Source organism: Bactrocera oleae, chromosome 6 (assembly GCF_042242935.1).
Source record: "Bactrocera oleae isolate idBacOlea1 chromosome 6, idBacOlea1, whole genome shotgun sequence".
NCBI lineage: Eukaryota > Metazoa > Arthropoda > Insecta > Diptera > Tephritidae > Bactrocera > Bactrocera oleae.
Window position 1 is genome coordinate 72790642 of NC_091540.1, and position 21637 is coordinate 72812278.

The window sequence follows — 21637 nt, forward strand, 5'->3', positions numbered from 1 at the left end:
GTATTTTACTGTTATATTTTGCATTCGGAGATGTGGCAGACTTACATGCGAGTAGTTGGGATATTTCGTAAAGTTTCCAAGGCGTCAAAAATGTAATCACATTGTATTTACATTGATCGTATTGATGTTAAATGATTTGGAATTTATTTGTGATTACACTGGTAAAAGCAATAAAAATTTCAAGAAGACAGAGGCATAAAGTGAAACGCATAGTCACAAGGCTAGCCAAAGGGTCAGAAATAAACATGCGACGAACATGCGCATGTATTTATATATAATATAATATTTATGGTAGTAAGATATGTATGTATATACTCGTACTCGTACACACATATATGGGTTTGTATTTGCGCCTATCGCTTGCCGCATCAGAAAGGTTCGCTTTTGTTTATATTTATCCGAGGAAAGCGTTTGATGGCAATGAAAGAGAGAAATGGCTTGACAAAAATTGACGCAGAGGAAAATAGGAAAGCTTCAATTGCGGCGAGCATTTGCGGTGCGGGCATAATATGTATGAAGTGAAGTCATGGTAATGAATTTTTTGTCTTCAATAAACCTTGGGCACTTCAATGAGACCATGACAAATTGGATGGATCGCACGAGAATGACACGATAGGGAATCGCAAACATTTCGAAGAAGTAAATATTTTATTCATTATTCATTGGTAATACCTAGTAGTAGCCATGTTGTGGCGTGTAGGGTATTGAATGGATACAGAGAAATCGCATGATAATCAATATATCAAGGAGGCTACGATGAATCGATTCTCTACGAATGATCGGTAGGGTGCAAGAGGAATGCATAGTTCGAATCAGCCTTTTAAAGTCAACTCCTTTCCTTTTTCTATTGACAACTGACAATTTGATACAGAGTTGTGGGCTGCTCTCTCTGCTACCCTACCCATTGGTTTTGGTTTTATTTGAGCATTTTTATGATTATGCGTTTTTTTATCGCTCTTAGCATGCCATCTTCTCTTTGCAATAACAACATCATAAAACCACTTAAAATGGCTTCTCGAAAACAAAATTCGGGAAAAGATGATACAAAAAATAAAAAAAAAAATAAAAACTAGCTGCTACCAGGAAATTATTCAAGCCAACAGAAGTTATTAACCAAATTCTTTAAAAAATCAAATGTGTTCAAAAACAATTTCAGTTTCTTTTTATTCCGTTGTTAGTTTCGTGTTTGCTCTAAGATGATTTCAGAAGCCTATACGTTGATATCTTTCTCATTGAGAACTCAAAGTAAGTTTGTTTATACCTAGAGGCTATATGTAACGGTGACCTCTGAATTTTTCTGAGAGACCCCAAAAGTAAGCTTTTGCCAAAAAACATTTCAACTGACTAATATTATAAAACTGCGGTTTTCTAAATTCTCCGATTTTGTCGTTATAATTGAAAAAATTAATTTTATTTCTCATAAAATGCTCCACTGTTTGTTGCCCAGAATATTCAATCAAATCATTTTGTCTATTAAAACGAGAAGTCCTTTGTGCGAATGCAAAACTCGGGTGATTGTAAATGAGAGGGGGTGGTCGCAAAAAATTCACAAGATTGCTTGGCACTTTGAGTAAATGTAGTAAAAAAAAGGAACGAGAAATACTAAAAAATAGGCTGCCAAAAAATTGACACACACACATATCCACACGTAAAAATGTATGTGAGCATAAGTAGTTTGGGCAGCCAAAAGAAAATGCGAAAGTGAATATAAAGCTGAAGATATACTCGAAGTTTGTCGAGTGCCAGTGGTGCCGACGGCCAGCGCGATGATGCCGCAATTGCTGTTGATACTTTTTCCAGCTTTCCTAAGCACAAACATGGACTCAGCTGCCTCACTGCTTTACTCCAGCCTTGCTTATCGTCCTGTGCTGCCGCCGTTGCTGGGAGATTTTTTCCGATTTTGCCCTTCCCATTTTGTGATAGCATCTCCGTGTCTGTTTACTTTTTGTTCAAGTGTCTGTGCTTTTGTAATGGTTTTGTTGTTGTCGCCTGCTGATGTGGTTGATGATAAAAATATTCAATTTAATATTTGTTAGGAAAATGTGATGATACTTTAGCCTTAATGTGTTCGATCCATCGTGTAATGATGAAGGGGTCGTGCGAAGCACGTAAAACGAGTTACAATAGATGGAGAGCGAGAAAACGGTGGGTATGTTCAAACACGAATAATAGAAGTACTTGCGCGTGTCGATTGAGTACTCCTTCCCAACGCCAGTTCGGCCATTTGTAAGTGTGAGAGCGCTTATTGAGTTGTGGTTCTTGCTGCTGTTGTAAGTTTGGTCGCTGAGCTTCTAAAGTCTCAAGCAAATCGAAGCGCGTTGTGGCTGTTGATTGCCTACTTTGGCTTTGTCTTATAGATATTAAATTCGAAAGGCCCTCATACGAGAGCATGCCAGCATGTGTGTGCCTTGCACTTTAGTGTTATAACTATATCGTAGAACTGGGAACCCCTCTTACTTAATATAATCATACGCTTTCGTTAAGACATCAGAGTTCGTCATGATTTTTCTCAAAATTTCGCAACATAAGCGAATTTATTTAAATCCTTCTTTGCAATGAAGAGAGTATTTGCACATAACAGACGTTTAAAGGATAATTTTGCCGGAAAATATTGACTTGGGCTGAAACAATTTATTTACTTATGTATAGTTGGGGCATGGTACGTACAAAGAACAATTTCGCTTTGCCTTCGTTCAGCATTATAGTAGCATTTGACTTTCTGTAGCACTTGGAAGGCTCACATGAGGAAGATATGTTAACAGTTATTTTCCATGTTGCATATATTCAACTAAGTGCTTGGTAATTTCGTTGTGCTCACGTTAGCATTTTTATTTTGGCCGTCAGCTATTTTATATTTCTGATATTGAAAGGTTATTCCAGACTAAACTAAAATGGCGAATTCTCAAAAAAAATGCTATTTGCAACAGAGTTGCAAAGGACTTAAAACCAAATTTAAAGTAATACAAATATAAGATATTGAGTTCATGTTGTCACTGTCATATTTACTTGGAGGTTCATTTTGTTCTTTGGGCGAAATAAATGAGCTTAGATTAGAAATTGGCTCGCCATGTGTAAAACAGCTGCCTCTGTGGGCGTTATTACAATAATAACATTCGGATTTACTTATAATTATTTAATCAAGGCCACAGAGAGAGATTTCATAATTATTGCGTTATCACCATGGCGACCACGAAAGTGCTTCCATAAACCGCTATTGTTTGTTTGTACGCCTGCGTGGACACAAGTGAATACTTTTCCATAGACATGTGGCACACAGCATAAATAAATACCAACACATGCACAAAAAGCATGGGGAAATTAATGACAAGAGCAGTGAAATTGCCAAATTCGAGATGCCTGCAATGCTGATACACTCTAATTAATGGCAAGGAAATGGCACAAAGAAAATTAAGTCGAACAGAAAGTAACCTAATGTTGCAAAGTGCCACACAGAAGAATTCGAGACGCAATGTGGCTGCAATAAATATACGACTATTTTGGTAATTTAATCCTTGCAGCATTTCGATGGAGGAACGTGTGAGTGTATGAGTGCGGCCTTGTGTATCAAAGCATATTCATTTCGCACTGCTGCTTTTGTTGTGAATTTCGCACTAACGACCACTGGTAAAGAAGTTACATGAACACAGAATGCCTGTAAAATCGGTGCAGAAAAAATTCCCTTTATAAATTGCTGGAACGCCGCTAGTTCCTAATTAAACGAGTTCGAGTCACCTTTGTTATATTATATGTGAGGTAAAAATTTAATCAATTCTCTTGGTAAAACTATTCGGCGTGCACTTTATATTCTCTAAGGTCACCCTCATTTGAATTGATATCTAAATATTTTGCTTTTGTGTTTAATTATAGTATGTCACTAACACTCCTTTCCGTATCCATCCAAAACTCACCAGTTCTTAGTGGACAGGAAAGAACATATTCCCCCATGTGTTTATACCATAACTCGGAATCGGGACTGACAGCCGCAGGTTGGCGCGAATTGTGCAAGAAGGCAAGAGGAACGGGCTCTGCCATAAATGGCCGAACAAACACAAAGGTGCTGCGTCGCCATATTAGCGCCGAAAATTATGGCAGGCATTTGCCACGTCGTGATATAAAATGTATTTTCTAACAAAAGAATGCCTGGCGATAATTACTGAATGACTGGCAGAAATATTCCTCACTTGCCGCACATGTACACAAATACATACATATATACCATATATGTGTGTATATATACATGAATTGAAAGAAATTCGACCATTCACTGCATTTGTGTAAGGATTTAAGGCCAACAAAAATGCCAGTAATGGCTTTTAGTATACTTCACTGTCCATGAGTGTTTTGAAAGGCATTTGCTTTTTGGTATAAATATGGTATATGTAAGTACACACTATGCATATATGCTTCATATAAGATATATATATTTTTCGGTAATTTTTTTAATTATTAACTTTTATCAAGAATTTATTAAGCCTATTAAATTTTACTTCAGCACAAACTTTAAAGTATTTTATCTATATAAACGTGATACGAGTGAGAAGAGTTCAGAATATGAGAATATGACTTTTTCTTTGTAATGAAAGTGGGTGGTGGTCTGAGCTTTTTATTTCGTCATTTTGGTGTCGTCGATGAATATGAAAGTTACCGCTACACACACGAACCTATTGAATCGTTGGCCATAACTCTTTTCATTTTTCGAAGTAAACTCAAATAAATCTAACTGTTAATGTGAAAGGGGAAAACGAGTCTAACCCGGCAGCGCCATCAAAACCGAGTCGAATACTCAGAAGTCATGCAACCATAAATGTACATATGATCGTTATAAACATTAATTTTCACGGGGGTTAGTCAAAGAGAGGGAATTGAAAATAAATTAAAACCACCTTTCCTAGACGGCTTTGCTACGTTGACTGCAGATAATTTTTATCTAATCAGACTACTCCGTTATCTTAGCAACGCAAGCGCATATCTGCTTTGTGAGTAATTTTCGACGGTTTTGAAACCATTTTAAGCTTTTGGTTCAGCGTTTCTGCTCTTCTTTGTCCTCAACTCGTTTATAGAGATACACTTTTCGATCTCACCTGACACATGTCGTAAATTCAGTCGGGCTGTTTATTTGTTAAAGTGATTGCTTGGTGTTTTGCTTGTTTGGCTTGGAACTTACTTATTCGTCGAAGGCATGTGAGCATTGGGACTCCGTGGCGTATACGTGATGCGGCATAAATTTCATAACATAAAAAGTGGGATGTGATTAAATTAAAGTTAGAAAATTTAGTGAGCTTTTTTGCTTGCTTTATTTACTGAAAATCTGAATATTTCAATTTATTTTTATAAATGTGGTGCTTTGAAAGAATTTTGCACGCTTAAATGTATCTTAATGTGTTCAAATTATACTTGAGTTCTGAATTCGTGGCAGGAGGTATAAATCCTAGGATATTATTTAATTAGGTGTGTTTGTCAAACTTGTACAGCATTTTTTGGGTTTTTTGTTTTGAACATAAAGTTGGAAGAGTGAATTGGTAGATGGTGTTATTTATGTTTACATTTTTAACAGCGAGAAAATGTCGTTTTCTTAGCACCGGTGTTCAAATATAAAATAAATATGTTTCATATGCAGAATTGAAATATTTGAAATATTCATGATACCCTTGACGGAATTTATTTAAATCTTAAGCAAAGCCTAAAAAGACGCGTTTCTTAGGATTTCATCATAACACAAACTATTGTCGATTTTTCTAAAAAAATAGTCAAAACTAGATTTTCAAAATTTGCACCACAAAAGCCTTTTAATTATGCGGTTACCGGCGTACGTTCTAAGCCACAAAAATCCGTAAGAAGATCTACATGAATGACGTCCATTTGTACGCGTTATTTTGGCAGTGATTCCCATCCAAAAATGCACGAATTGCGAAGCTTCTTCTGCAGATTTCCGCGCTGTCAATTTGATGTCTGCCGCCTTTTATCGCTATTTGAAGAATCTCGTTCCCCTTTGCTGTTGCACTGTTTGCTATTTGTTGTTGTTTGTTTTCGTATGAGTGTTTCACTTGTCAGCATGTTTGTTTGCTTAAACGTGCTGAAGTTCGGATGCTTGCATATGCTTAGCTACGAAAATAATCAATTTGCGTCAGAAGTGTCAACGCCGCCATTTACCATTTGCCAAGCTCCGCGCTTCGAGCGGCAAATGCAGACGCGTTCTGCCGACAGTTTATACATACACACCCTCACACACAAGCATAAGTGAGTTTGTTGGTGAGCTTGTTTATTTGTGTAAGATAAATAGGAGTATTCGGTGCGATTGCCAGATTTCTCACTGCTCGCAAATGCTCCGACACTTCGCATTGCCGTTACGCGTGCATTTGCAATGGTGCTTGCCGCCCTTTACGTATCATTTTAGAATGGCGGTGTGCTCTTCGCAATTTCACTTAAAATGCGACTTTATCGCAACCATTTTTACACAAGTGCGTTGCAAACTATATGCTCTTGCTCAGTTGCACCCGTCTGTCAGCGAATTTTGTTTATGTTTAAAATGTCTGCAGAGAGCATTCGACGGAAATGTCTGGAATTCAATTTGTCAGTGACAAGTGCAACTGAAAATAAATCGCGAAGAATTTCGTGAAGACACTTATTACAACATATCACTCCTTCAAGAAGCTCATTGTGAACACTAAAGTGCCATATACATACATACATAGTTATGTGTCTGAAATGCTAGTTTCATAATTTTATTCTTTTATTTAGTGACAGAATTTATCTAAAACTAACAGTTGTATTTACACAACTAACTGTAAAATGTCTCAATGATAGGCGAGAATTTTTTGATCTCAGTCCTATGAAAAACCTCAAAGTGCTTATAAATATTTTCCTTTCTAAAAGAAAACAGAAATACGCCATTACTCTTTTACACATATACATAAGTACATGTAACGGCGAATAATTGTTTTCTTGTTGAGGAATAGGCAAGCAGAAGTTCGAGTTTAAGTGTACCAAAAAGGACTAGTGCGTAATAATATCTGTTCGCGAACAATTTGATCTCAGGGCAGAATTGATAGGTTGAATTATTTTTATTATTTATAATTACAATATCTGAAATAACTCATTGTCGCTCAATCTTAATTTCATTTCCCTTGTATATTGACAATTAATTTAGGGAAAAGGAAATATTATATGGTTTTAGGGTTTATCATGCATTTTTAAAGTTCACAACCAGTTAAACGTGCGAGTATGTTTATTAATAAAATGTGAACACGTTGGGGTGCTCCAGTTGCTCCAGTGGGAGGGGGCCGCGAGGAAAATGGAGCCTACCTCCAGGTCTGCACTCATTATTTGCACACAATCCAGTATGCCAATGTCTGTGCATTTAGGCGAATGGAGAACCGTCGTTTTTGAGCAGGCAACGGCAAGAAAATTATTAATTCTTGATTGATGAATACTGACAACCTTTTCGCACTTGATTGAATTTTCATCAATAATAAAATATGAAAAATGGCACACTGCGAAAAAGTTCGATGGAGAAAAGTGTGAATAAATATAGTAAAAGTGGTGCTCTCGCTGTGGACACGTAGGTGGAAGAAAGGCCCACGAAGATATTTGCAGTGTAAAATTTGCTGTTCTTGCCACGTAAACTATTTAGGTTTTGATAAATATTTAAATTTTATAGTTAAGGTTTGGTGAACCCAGTTCCAGGAAATCCTAAACATTTTTAACTTTAGTAATCAAAAACTACAATATTTTGCAAAAAGAGAGCAACTTACCTTATTTTAACTTAGTACATATAGATATTAAAAATCAGCCAGATACACTTAAAAGGAAGGAAATTATAACACTCTACTGAAGCCAAAAGACGTTGAAAGACGATTTTGTTTGTCAAAAATGCTGGTTGAATCGAAATGATGACATATGGATTCATTAAGCAATTTTAAACGCAAAAAATGCTATGTGAAACCTGGCCAACCAGCCAAATCAAAGGCAAGGCCTTATAACCATGAGCGGAACAGGGAACGCCACAGACAACAACTTAACAATCGAAGCGAGCTCGAAACGCTCAAAATTTGCGAGTAATAATTTTCCATCATGACAGCGCTCAGCCTCATGTTGCAGACCTTGCCTCTTCTGACCACCATTTGTTCCGGTCGACACAAAACGCCCTTACATACAACTGTACACGTTTTTCTTAAATAAACGTTCAAATAAAAAAAATCACAATTATTGTAATGTTTGCTGTTTTTCGTACAAAATTCAATCAATCTAAGATAAATAGTACTTTAAAAGATGATATTGGTCAGTAAAAATATCATATTGCACGCATACCCTACTCGAGGTTGGTTTTGATGAAGCCAAATAAAAAGAATATGTGTAAATATAAATGTGTATATGTAAAAAAGAGAGCATATACAAACGAGTATGTAAGATGTCGGCTTGCAATGAAAAGTGAAGAACTACGCGAATGTAAATACGCATGCACTTAGTGAAGTAGCAAGCGGGGGCGGTAAGAAATATAATATAAGCAGCTATGAAATGCAAACGACAGGAAATGGAATATACTTGTAGTACGCCATAAATTTATTTAAAAAGCAAATACAAACATTTTTACTCACATATTATTTCGATATATTTTATTGATTTACTTACGATTCTCTCTCATTTTCAGCTGGTACACCCACAACGGTCCCGGCCCATTGCCTGTGCTTAGCGGCCCACGCGTTCGGCTGCTTGGTCCCATACTCGCCATTGAAGCGGTGACAAGCGAGGACTCGGGTGTGTACAAGTGCACCGCCAGCAATGTGGGCGGTGAGGCGAGCGCTGAGTTGCGTCTCACCGTTGCCACGCCCATACAAGTGGAGATCTCGCCGAACATACTGAGCGTACATATGGGCGGCAATGCGGAGTTTCGCTGCATTGTGACCAGCAACGGCAGTCCGGTCGGCATGCAGAATATACTTTGGTATAAAGACGGCCGGCAATTGCCCTCATCGGGCCGCATCGAGGATACATTGATGGTGACGCGCGTAAGCCGTGAAAATCGCGGTATGTACCAGTGTGTGGTGCGGCGACCCGAAGGCGACACCTTTCAGGCGACGGCGGAATTGCAACTAGGAGGTGAGAATACGTCAGAATATATTCGTGCTTGACTTTTTTTTTAATGAAATGTACTTATATTTATTCACAGTCGAGATAACGGGTTTGCTTAATTTTTATCGACGTAGGTGTAAATATCAACACCTTGCTCAGCTCTTTCGCTGAGAGACACTCGTGCATATTCGTGTATTCACCGACACATATGTTACGTGTGCAAGGGTGTGTTGGTGTTTGGTAAAATTTTAATGCTTCTCCTATAATAATTGCTTTAAAATCGTCTGATTTGTGGTAAACATCATTCACGGGTGATGGGAAATAATGGATTTTCGCTTAATTTCCGGTTTACTGTAGTTATTTTGTGCTTTGATGCTCTCTCACACCAACCCATACAGACACAACTAAACGGAAATTATTCCATTTTGCATAGAGTAATGACCATGGAAATTATTCTCATTTCCGATTGCCGAAAGCATCAGACGGACTCTTCACATACGAATATGTACGAGACATAAGCACAACAATAAATTTCTGATGATGGAGTGAAAACTAAACACTAAAGGAATAGGAATAGGCAGTGTAAAAATATTCTGTTCTTACTATAAAATATACAAATTTGAGATATCTGTGAATTTACTATTTGGTTTGGTATCACTAGAGAATCACTAGAAGTTTCAAATTAATCCTCACCAATAATCATTTTGTCAGTTAGCAACAATCAGCGTAAGTAAGGCTACTTGAAAATCGAAAGCATTTGTTTTTTTCTTGTTAAAAAAAATATTGAAAAACATTTACTGTGAGCAATTTCGAATTGCAAGCGGGTTGGTATAGCTCCTCTTAATGCACTTAGTAATCGCAATGCTGTTCAAAATTCAGGTAGTCGCTAGCACGATTCACAACCATTATATTTCCTTAAAAACCGGCGGAACCCCCTTAGAAACGGGCTATTAACAATGGGTTGGCAACTCTGTCAACATGCTTGTCTATAAGATCATTGACCATGATTTGACCTCGCACAAGGGCAAAATCGCTGTTTTGTCGAGCCTCTTTGCTATACACGAATGTTCCCATCACTATCGGCGAGTTGCAATAAATAATTGCACAAATACAGTGTACAATTCCAACTGTAGTTAGAAACCGTTATTTGAGGAGCATGTTAGAGTAATATTAATACTAGTAGATTATTCATTTGTGATGAACCGATGGTGTTGCTTCGTAATAAAAAAAAATATTTGTGAAATGGCGTGTAGTAAGTATTCAGCACCAATTAAGGAAAAAATTATTAGCGATTTTGAAAACTCTGAATCGGTAACCAATATGTCGAAAAAGTTCGCAATTAATCCCAGCATTGTCTCAAGAATTATACGTCGTTTTCGTTTTTCGGGCACCCTAACCACAATTAATGGAGGTGGCAGACTAAGTAAAACTACTAGCTAAAGTAAGATCAATCCAAAGCGAATTGGGCTTGAATATTTCGTGCAGTTCCATCCAGCGACGATCTGTAGAAAATAACTTCATAACATGCAAAAGTGCCAAAAAGCCATACATTTCGCACAAAAATCGAAAAGCGCGGCTTGAATTTGCAAAAGCTCACACTAACTGAAATATTACACTGTATATTCAGTTGTTTCATCAAGGAATATGGAGAAAATCAGTCACACAGATAATAATATGTACCCTTCGGAAGGTTTAAAACAAACCATGCATTTTTACTATGATTTCTAAAAATATTCAAGGAACAAGTAGTTTCACGATTGTATATATGTGATAAATTATAAGAAGTGAAACAATTGAAATAATTAATTTCTGTAAAGTTGTAATACATAAATCAGTAAGGAAGTTCTAAGTTCGGGTGTAACCGAACATTTTATACTCTCGCAAGGTAAAGTGATATACGCCATTTTCATATTGTACAAGTATATATTTTAATTAAAAGTATTAAGTATTGCAACCAAGGTTTACAATCAAAGGCAAGATGACAAACTATTATTAGAAAGAGATTCTTTCGGAATTTCATTATGATTTCTGACATATTGACCGATAGATGCAATATAAAGTCAAACGAGTGTTCGAAATATTTATATTTGGTATATGGGAGCTAAGGGAGTTATTGAGCCGATATTGCCTATTTTTGTCACAAGCGCATGCTGTTTTTGTTTGGTGTCTGGGTCCTTAAAAATTATGGTCCGATTTCGACAACTTTTGGGCAAGAATAAATATCGCGTGGACATCTTTTGTGCAAAGTTTTATTCTAATAATTTCTTTGATGTTTGATTGGTACATTGTAAAGTGAAAGAATTAGATAGAATTTAAAAGTTTGTTGTATGGGAGGTAGGCAAGATTGTCAACCGATTTTTTCCATTTTCATAGCGTACAATAGCAATGATTGGGTAACATAAAGCCCGTTCCTTCCATCTTAGTTGTGAAATTTAATGCTTGTGGCTCATTTATTCGGTGAGTTATCGCACATATAGTAATTTTAATAGTAACATAACCGTTATATGGTGAGTGGGCGTGGTTATTATTTGATTTTACTAATTTTCGCAGTTAGCAAGTTTGGTTAAGTTAGGTTTAGTGGTTCGGAAGATAAGTATATACATTACACCATTTAGAGGGCGGGGCCACGCTCACTTTAAAAAATGTTTAGCCAACAAGTGCCTCTCACTGCTTTGATCCCTTGTACCAAATTACAGTTTTGCATCTTAATTATGTGCTTAGTTAAGACAATTTATAGGTTTTAATGGCGGTTTGGAGGCGTGGCAGTGTACCGATTACGCCAATCTGCAATACCAACACCCTTAAGTACCAAGAAATATAAGTATAAAGTTGTCTCAAGTTATGGCTTGCACGGACAGTCACTCGAAATTTTACTCGTCATCCTGATCATTTATATATAATATATAACTCCATATCTATCTCGATTAGTTTTAGGTAATACAAACAACTGTTAGGTGAACAAAACTATTATACTCCGTGGACATGTTGCGAGAGTATAAAGAAGAATGTAAATGAAGTTATTTTATTAATATATGATTTTCGCAGGATCAACTAAATTTCATTACCGATGATAACTCGATTTCAACGTAGTTTCGCCAATCAATTTCGAAAATGTATCCGCTTTCATGTTTATGTTCATGTTTAAATTTATTGGTTATTTACGATCCGGTTTATTTGCTTTAATCTTGTGCATTCTGAGTAAATATATGTAATCGCAAACAGAAACACTCACACATTCATTAATGTATATGTGTAGGTGGATAAATAAAGCAGAGTTGAAAAAGAATAAGTTCGTTTGTGTGCTCCATTTTATGCAATTTGCCTGCGCCACATTTTCCACTGCTGCTCTGTCATTTGCATTCACCGCATTCATTCATTTGCACTCAGTCACTCGTGCAGCCACCCGCTCAGCCCTTCGCTTGCGTCGCTCATTCACTGGCTCTGTCCTGGTCTGTCCTTTTTCTATATGTTTGCAGAATTTTTCTATAAAACTATTTTTGATGCTTGCCTATTTTTGTGTTTTTATTGTAGATGCGCCGCCAGTGCTGCTTTATAGCTTTATCGAACAAACGCTGCAGCCGGGACCGGCTGTGAGCTTGAAGTGCTCGGCAGCCGGAAATCCAACACCGCAAATTTCATGGACACTGGACGGATTTCCACTCCCATCAAACGGAAGGTAATTGAACTTGCTGAGAGATATTTAATATAAGTGAGTGAGCATGTGTGCCCTTTATATAAATCGGATAGAAATACAAGTATATCATGTAGGGAGCGAAGAATATTTGAATGTGTGAATATGGGTATTTTAAGGCATGCCTACATATAGTTAAGATTAGAAGTATATATGTACATTTATGCACATGTGAGTTAAGAAATCAAAAGAAATGCAGTGGGATTATTAGGAGTTCGCCTGAACTTGAGTATGTATATGTGGATACCATTGTTCAGAGCACCATCAGCGTATCAGCGTTGTAGAGGCGATATGTGGATATTGGGTTGCTATTCAAACCCTGAGACTCCGCTTAGTTAGCCTACTTTGAATATATTATTAACAAAAAACCAACAACTCTGATAAGCTAAGTTTGGCATGACCTTCTCGATTTTTATTGCAAAATTGTTATGAATTTATCACGACGCTCTTAAATTCCCTAGATGTACATCATGGTCTCCAGCCACGTTCTACAAGTCAACTTTTTTAATTTACAAGAAGAAATATTATATAAGGAAGTCTAGCCATTTTTAATGGGAGTACGCGGAAAATTCGATACTTTAGTTCTAATAGTACCCTACGGTCGACATATTTTGTGGCGTGAAATCTTTTTACTTAAATTATCTTGGCGAAACCGGCGATGAACTTGGAATTTAACTCGGAATTTAATTCCGCTCTACGCAACCCGACCCTAACCCACATCGGTGCGGATAAAATATATAAAGACTGTTATATTTAATCGCATGTGACTGAAACATATATCCATCTATCCATATGTATCTACTCACATATGAGCCATGCTTGCGGTCTGTCTCTAAGTGCTCCCCTGGCATTCTTCGACATTGATATGGCAGACTCAGCAGACCATCTTCGCCAAAAACACAAATACACACAATACTTATAGACATACTTGGGGGCGCTCGTACAAACACCAACACCTGTGCATGTGTGTGGGCGGCTTAAAGCCAGCGCGACTGTTGCCGCTGATTGTTGCCTGTTGACTCGCTGGCGTACGCTTGCGCTCTTCCATCTCCACTCCTATGTTCCAACATATACAAGTATTTAGAAAATGTTGCATGTGTGTGCGTGCGAAACACTGTTGCTGTCAGAATTCATTGTCTGCAGCTGCAGTCGCAATGATTTGCAACGTGCAATGTCATTACATGCTGTGCACAGCCAGCGCAGCCTAACCTAAAGCAAATACAACAATACGCTTATAGAAGTTGCAAAAAGTACAATCCAAAGCAAAAGCAGCAATGAAAGCACAAAACAAAAAAATAAATAAAAAAAAACAACAAAAAGGATGTAAATGAAAAAATACTTAATCATTAAAAAGTGTTGTGGAAAAAGTTATAAGCACTTTTTATACACAAACCTCGGAAAGCCATACAAACTTGATGGAAATGTGTATACAGGCGATACATACGCGAATATTGTAGTTTCTACACATATACATATATACTCCATATATATATGTGGCATTGGGAGCATCGGTGTATTCCAGCCATATTGCGCCATTCAGCGACGCCGCAAAAACTTGTTTGAAAACAAACCTGGAAAGCAGGAAACACCAGCACATACACAGACTGCATGAAAATAGTAAACAACGGGGAAAACAGCAGCAGCATAACAACAACAATAGCAATTTAACAAACTCGTCTGCCAATAGTACACAAATCCAGTAGCGTTAAATAACAAGCAGTCAGTTGGGTCGGGCGGAGGGGCGCAGAGAGCGTAGCAGCGCTTGCTTCGTCTACAACAAATATTGAGCGAAGTAAAGGCAAAGAATATGGTACCAGCTGCGCTACAAATGGCAATGTGGATGGCCATGAAGGTGATGGTGGCCGCGTCAACAACGAAAAAACGAACGCAGAAGCAAAAGAAAAAAGCAAATAACAACAAAACATCGGAAAATGCAGGAGAAATAATTTTAATTAAAACTTATGCGCTAGCAACTGCGAAAATAAGCAAGAAGTGTGAGCAGCATGGTAATTAAAAAACCGTAAGTAGTTACAACGCCCATGTCTCGCTATGTATGCATGGCAGTCCATTCATATTAGGGAAGCGCCTTTCGGTCCTCGGAGATTGCAAACGTGCGAACCACTCTTGTACGGAATATACGGGCTTCGCGAATACTATTGGGTTAGTATTCATAATTGGTGGAGACCATTTCAAAAGCTCTGCCAAGAACGATGAATAGTTGGAATCTTGATCCTCGAATCTGCCAATAATTCAAATCTTATATATATAATATATGTCTAAGAGGAGGAAGAGGTTGCCTTGCCTTTTCAAGCTGCATCTCTGGCTATTTTCTGGTTTAAGATTCAAATTTTCCTTCATACCCTTGGTTGTGCTGGATTTGAATCAGTTGAACCCTATGTAATGGGATCATTTGTGATCCTGCTAAAAATAATAATGATTTTTTCAGATAGTGAAGTGAACTTGAATTAATTTTTGTTTTGAGCCGACAATTTTTGTAAGTTTCCTTTTAAATGTTTCTACTCTTTCTGAGTGACTGTGTACCCATATATACGCATAGGTTAGATAAACATTGATTTCAAAATTGCTCCGGACTAATGTTCCTGGACTTGTGATATGTTCCTCTGAATACAAACTGTGTATGTAGACATACACATACACCATACATACAATCACTTGTACATTGCATGCATATTAGTTGTTGCCATTGCTGTGAACCGCTGTTGCCAAGAGCTGCCAGCTGCCAGGCTTTTATGGCGTTGTTCAGATTTTTTATTCGCTTTCACGGTTTAGCTTTCCCCACGTCGCGTCCGAAAGTAATAATGCAAAGTTCCCGCAATGCACAATGTGGCGCCTACCCTTTATGAGCATCACCTAAGCCATAAGTCTGTTTAATTATACTGCATTCACGGGTTTGCTGTAATTCTTTAAGTATAAAAATGTGGGAGCGCAAGTAATCCGCCAGTGGATTTAATAAAATATTTATGCGCCTCCAATCAATTTGCCAACAACCATTTAGGTGCATTCGTGGTTGCAGAGTTCATTGCATTATCAATTGTCCGTGCCCGACGAGGCCCACTAGCGGTTCTATTTGCTTCAGAATTCTAAAGTATTAGCCCGCCACCTGGCTGCCATCCACTAAATCCTTTACCGTCGCTGCTTGCCTGCCAGTATGTTAATTATGTGCGCTAACTGATCCGGCCCACAGCCGACTTTTTTTACATTTTCCTTCCCGTCGCTTCTCCATCAATAATGTTGCCCGGCATGCAGCCTTTCATTTATTCATTTGGTTCTCTCACATAATGTAGACTTATAGGCGTTAGTGGAAGTGCGTGCCGGCGCTGAAGAGAGAATAGGCTGCATAAATGAATAAGCAAATATGTGTGTATTAAGTGAATGAGCGGTGAATGAAGCTGTAGCCGTCATGATGTGGTCAGAATAATTAAAATGAAATACACCCATACATATATGACCTGGTAAATATGTATGCATATAAGAAAATTGCCTACTATTCCGTTAAGTTGAGCTTTTATTGTGTAAATGAAAGAGTTCTTGTATGATATTTTCTTTATCAACTAAGCCAGGCTTTCTCCTCATCGATCCATTATCTCCACAATTTATGTTCAATGAACCTTAACCAGCGACCAGGCTAAATATAATAACAAGCATTTTGTAATCAAAATCCATGCTGCATATTCCCAAAATGTTCTAGGCACAAAGATCACTTAAAAGAATGTTCTCTTTCTAAGAAATCTTAAGAAAAAATGAATCGTGACGGCATTCATGGGGTACCGAAACGAAAAGCGTTGCGCCAACGCCATCTCTTCCGTACTTGGAGAAACTTTCAATTTGTAGCTTTATGGCACGTTGCTAGGTGGTGTGGTAAAGTTCCTCCGTTATGGTCCTTTAATAATCAGTTAACTACTTGTATTAAACAACTTGACTCTAGGAATTTCACTACTACTCGTTCAACTACTTTTCAACTTCTCGCAGTTTTTGTTTTTCTATTTACATGAAATGAAATCGCAGGGAATTTTTATTTATCCTGAAGGATTTTTACTTTGCAACTTATGCAATTACCCAGCCGTTAGCTCGAAACACTTGCGAAAGCTATCGAATGATAAGGATGAGGCAGTTGTGATGCTCACAGCCAGCGGCGAGTTGTGCTAGTTGCCTTTATAGCTGAATATGGAGTTAATACCTTTGCGAAAGCATACACAAATTCATGTTTTACACTATAGCGCACGGAACATATTTAAACAACAATTTAAATTTATGAAATTATTTGAATATAATACTATTGAGGTCATTATCGCTACTAAATAAAATTTGCGATCTGAGATTTTTGTACGGGCTGCAGTTTATTAGGCCCATTATTTAGGATCACAAAACATTTCAAATATCGGTTCATCTTCCGAAGCTAAAGTTACGGAGACTCAATTTCGAGGACTAATTTTCCAACGTAAAGTTGCTGTGCACAGAATAAAACGGCTTTTGTTGGCTGACTAAAGCAACTTAGTTGACATCCCCAAAGAATGATCTCCTATGTCTTGTCTTCTGCTGCGAGTTCACTCTACCTAGTTTTAAGGTGAGATTTTAGGCGTATATGCTCTGCCAACGTCAATATTAAGATCCTTGTCCACCATCCCCAAAAAATGTAAGCGAAAAGAGATCGAATTATGTTGATCATTATTTAAATTTTTGTTATATCTACTTCTCATTAATTATTAAACAAATGACTTTTGGCGTGTTGGTGTCCTTACCTTAACACATTTATACTCTACTTTCTCATTTTCGTATTTTGCCAAATACACTGCCACATTCGCAGACTCATTCATAAGTCTTGAGTATTGTTCTTAAATACACCGGACATTAGCTGGGTTTTAAAGAGGCTTAATGTATGCCTTCGAATGGGGCAGTTGTCAGAAGTTTCTACAATCAGCACAATAATAACAACAACTTCAGTGCCTCCATCAGCACTGTCATCATCGTAATAACATCATAATGTTCTGCATCAGCGCACCACTTGAGCATTGCTTGATTACTCAACTCTGCACGGACCGCACCCACCACACACATTCGCCTCTTACCTTAGGCTTTGCTCGTTCGCTGCACTTTATTTCATTTTGCAGTTTGAAAATTCGCGTGCCTTAGTGCTCGTTCGCACGGTTGCTGGAGCCCCGCTCGATTCGTGCCTGTATTGTGCCCGCTTTCAAAGGAATCATTAAATTGATGATTGTTTTGCTTCTTCAGCTTTTTAGCCAGTTTTCTGATTCCGTTGTTCCCGCATTTCTCCACCCCTTCGCACATTATTTTTCTATTGAAACTTTTGATATTCTGCTTTAACTACCGTTAAACTCTTAGCGGTTGCTTACTTCGCAGCTTCTCGCTCGTGTCGCTCAGTCAGTCCTTTGCGGTTTCCTGCTATATATATACTCGTACATATACCTATGTGTATAAACTTGTATGTATATAAAAATGAGTGTGTGCGTATTTAGTGTACGTACGACTACTTCTATCGCTCTATTTCTCCTTTGGCTGCTTGATAATGTTACCGATGCAATGAAGTGCTTGCGTTGAGTTGCGTTAATTCTCGGTGCTTCTGTCCTCGACTCCTCGACCATTCAGCGCGCTTTGCTCGTTAACGCTATTCTTGGTCGCAACTGGAGTAGCTGACTGTGGATAAAAGCGAAAAGGAAGAATTGTGCGCTTGAGCATTTCTGAGCGCTTTATTCCGATTTTTAATTTCTGCTTCCTGCTTCGTCTTGCACAATTTTCACACAGAATTCTCGTAGCCTAACATTGTATTAACTCTTGCTGAAAATTGAAATTTTTCATTTATTTCATAGCTGCTGGCCGTTTGCACCGATCTTAAACCACTCTCATGCTTTATGGTAGTTCTTATTGCTGTTATATTTAGAGCCGTTGAACTGTGGACCATGCCCACCAGTTGATTTTCGGTGCTAGAATAAGTACAATAGTTTCTTAATCGTTTTTTTTAGCAACGAGATCTCGATCGGTCTCGATTCGCTACTTCTCTGATCGCTTGTTCGAAATCACTAGAAAACCGCATTAAATTGGCATAAGCGTTTTCCATCTCTCTTTGGTTCACACATGGCGCATGTTTGTTCTATTCGCCGCTCTCAAGATATTGAAATGGATGGTATATTATCACAAATAGAGAATTTTGAGTCTCCATTTCGAAAGAATTACTAATTAGTTAAAGAAATAAACTTGCTTAAAAGTTGTCGGTTAAAGACCCAAACAATTCGAGGTGTTTTATCACATGCAATTTAATTAGTGCAGCCATCTGCATATGTTGTGCGACAAATTCTGAGAAAACTTTCAGCTATGAATGCTTGCAGATTTAATTTCATGAAATCGTTGGTGAAAAGTTTTGTGTTCGGCAATTGAATCAACGTTTTTAGTGACCAACAAACTCGGAAAGTGCTAAAAGCTGCATGCTCATGCATAAGGATGCATTTGTCTGCTCACACTCATGTGCACACTTGCAGCCACAGACCAGCCTACATATCCATGCACACACACACACACACATGTAAAAATATGCGTAAGCGTGTGCCCTCTCTGCCCTCCACCATCACAAAGTATGTATGCGAGTACGTGTGTTCCTGCATGAATAGGTGGAGCGTAAGTGGCAAAACGACAGTCATTCACCAAACTAATTCACTTTGCTTTGAACACATAATTGAGCTATCAGTCGAAAGTGGCAAAAGTTTCAACTTGTGTGGGGCGGTCCACACTTTCCACTCACTTAACACTTGTACATTGTTTCCATGTTGGTGCATTACAGCATTTGCGCTTCGATACAACTTATGAACCCATATACGCATATACTCGTATGGCCGCTGAGGGAAATCTTTTTTCTTAGCTATTAAAGAAAATGGGAATTATTTAAAAAACTTCTCATGCATCCTCCTTTCACTTCACCTTTAAACGTCGAACATTGATGATCGATGCATTTTGGTTACTCGTTGCAATGAACGTATCAATGAAAATCGTTTCTAACCCTATGGATCTATTGATCGCGTTGAAAGAAATGCGTAAAATACAAGTATAATTTGATTTACTGATCGTTACGCGTCATTCAGTTGGCGTTGCATGTACCCCTCGGATATTGAAGTGACTGATAACATTGTAAGGAAGATATCATTCGATACCGAATATCAAGCACTGGCCATTTTTGGACTTTTGTAAATATCCCCCTTTCGACGCTGGATAATGCATATTCTTCTTACTTTTCGGTGTTACAAGCAAAAGTTCGTAATGAATTTGGAACATTTTCCCGCCAAACTTTCAAGTCTAAAGAAAGTGAATATTTTTAACAAAATGCTACATACGAGTAGATGCACGAGAAACGCTTACAACACACATGCATCCATTCAGTGATTTCGTAAAACTTTATCTTCATGTGAGAACTCGCACAAGACAATCCCCAATTGGCAACTTCAAGCGGAAGTTGGTGAGCAAGCACGTGCCAGGGTAGTACCCACACTGTGCGTTCGGCGTGCAAATGCTGCCGTCAGCCACCGAATTGAGCTAACAACAATATTAGCATAGCAGTGTGAGCACACTTGAGAACTTGAGGCAGCGCATCAAACCCGGAAGTAATGATCTGCTGAATTTAAGTTTCACTTCTTGCTGATGCTGGCGGTGAAGGAAGGCGGCGACGTTTGGTGATGGCGGTGTAACACAATTGTGGCAATCTGTAACCAGGCGATGCAAAGGGCGTTAGTCGAGCGTGTGATTGCCGACGTGGGTGTGAAGTGGGCGTATGTCAGTGCATAAGCAGCTAGGGCTTAGCTGCGGTTGTGACATAACCAAATAGTGGACAGAATTTAAGGAAATGTAAAAAGTTTTGCTCATTCACTTAAGAAAGTCGTGTCTTACTTGCCAAGAAGCTGTGCATACAACACAGTGGTCGACAGGTTAATGAAAGCCTAAGAATTCTGCAATTTTTAAAAATTAGGTACCTAAAGGTTTTAGTCGTTCCTTTTTACATTAGCTTCCATACAATTTCCTTTCACTGTTTCACAATCGTCGCTTTCTACTATAACCGATTTTGAAACCCAAAGTTGGATTTGCTTGCGTGGAACTTTTCAAAAATGCGTTTGTTCTAAGGACTTTCAAATTCTTTGACAATTGAGAAATATTTTAAAAATTTAAAAGCGTATCTATAACGCTTGCCTTCAACAAATACGAGTACGAATAAAGATGAATACCTGCGGTTTGGCTATTATGGCACACTTCTGAAGTATACTTGAGTATATGTCAGTGGCTGTAGCTCGAAGCGATAAGACATAGATGACTATGGTGTCGCTTGCACATCTTTGCAGCGGTCTGATGCTGGCAGCCGGAAGGGAAGCAAATTGCAACAGAGAATTGAACGTAATTTGGCTAAATTTTACATTCATGACAGCGGGTGAAATGCAAGTTGTGCGACGATTTTATGAAATGCCAATTGACCTAAGTAAATTTGTATGTGCAAGATTTTGCACGTGTTGTCCACACGGAGCTGCTTTCAGACTAGTGCGGAACTAGTTGAATATTGCTAGTCCCCGGTATGAATTTTGGGAATTTGCTGATTTTTAGGCTGATCTTTTTGTAGTTTTTTTAAAGAACGGCTTTATAAAGCGGGTGGGTGGGGTGATGTGCATTCCAAGAACACAAAAACATTTTTTCGATTATTTAACGCCACACGATGAACTAGTCTTTTGCGGAGGTTTTTCGCGCTTCGGTTTTCTATGCGGGGTTTCACAGAAGTTGTGTAAGGAGTGTGTGCTCTGCGTGCGTTTCTGCAGCCAAAACTCGGTGCGAAATAATTTGCTGTTAGGTTTGTGGGCTTAGAGCGAGCAGCTC

General features: G+C 38.1%; 1 protein-coding gene across 6 annotated transcripts in view; it reads left to right on the forward strand.

The window, feature by feature from the left end:
* Positions 1-21637, forward strand: part of Dscam2 (Down syndrome cell adhesion molecule 2) — an 89483-nt gene that overhangs the window by 30304 nt on the left and 37542 nt on the right. For all 6 annotated transcript variants that reach the window (XM_036364040.2, XM_036364044.2, XM_036364042.2 and 3 more), the window contains exons 6-7: positions 8648-9096; positions 12601-12745. In XM_036364040.2, the coding sequence (XP_036219933.2) occupies positions 8648-9096; positions 12601-12745 (594 nt within the window). The remainder of the gene's footprint in view (positions 1-8647; positions 9097-12600; positions 12746-21637) is intronic.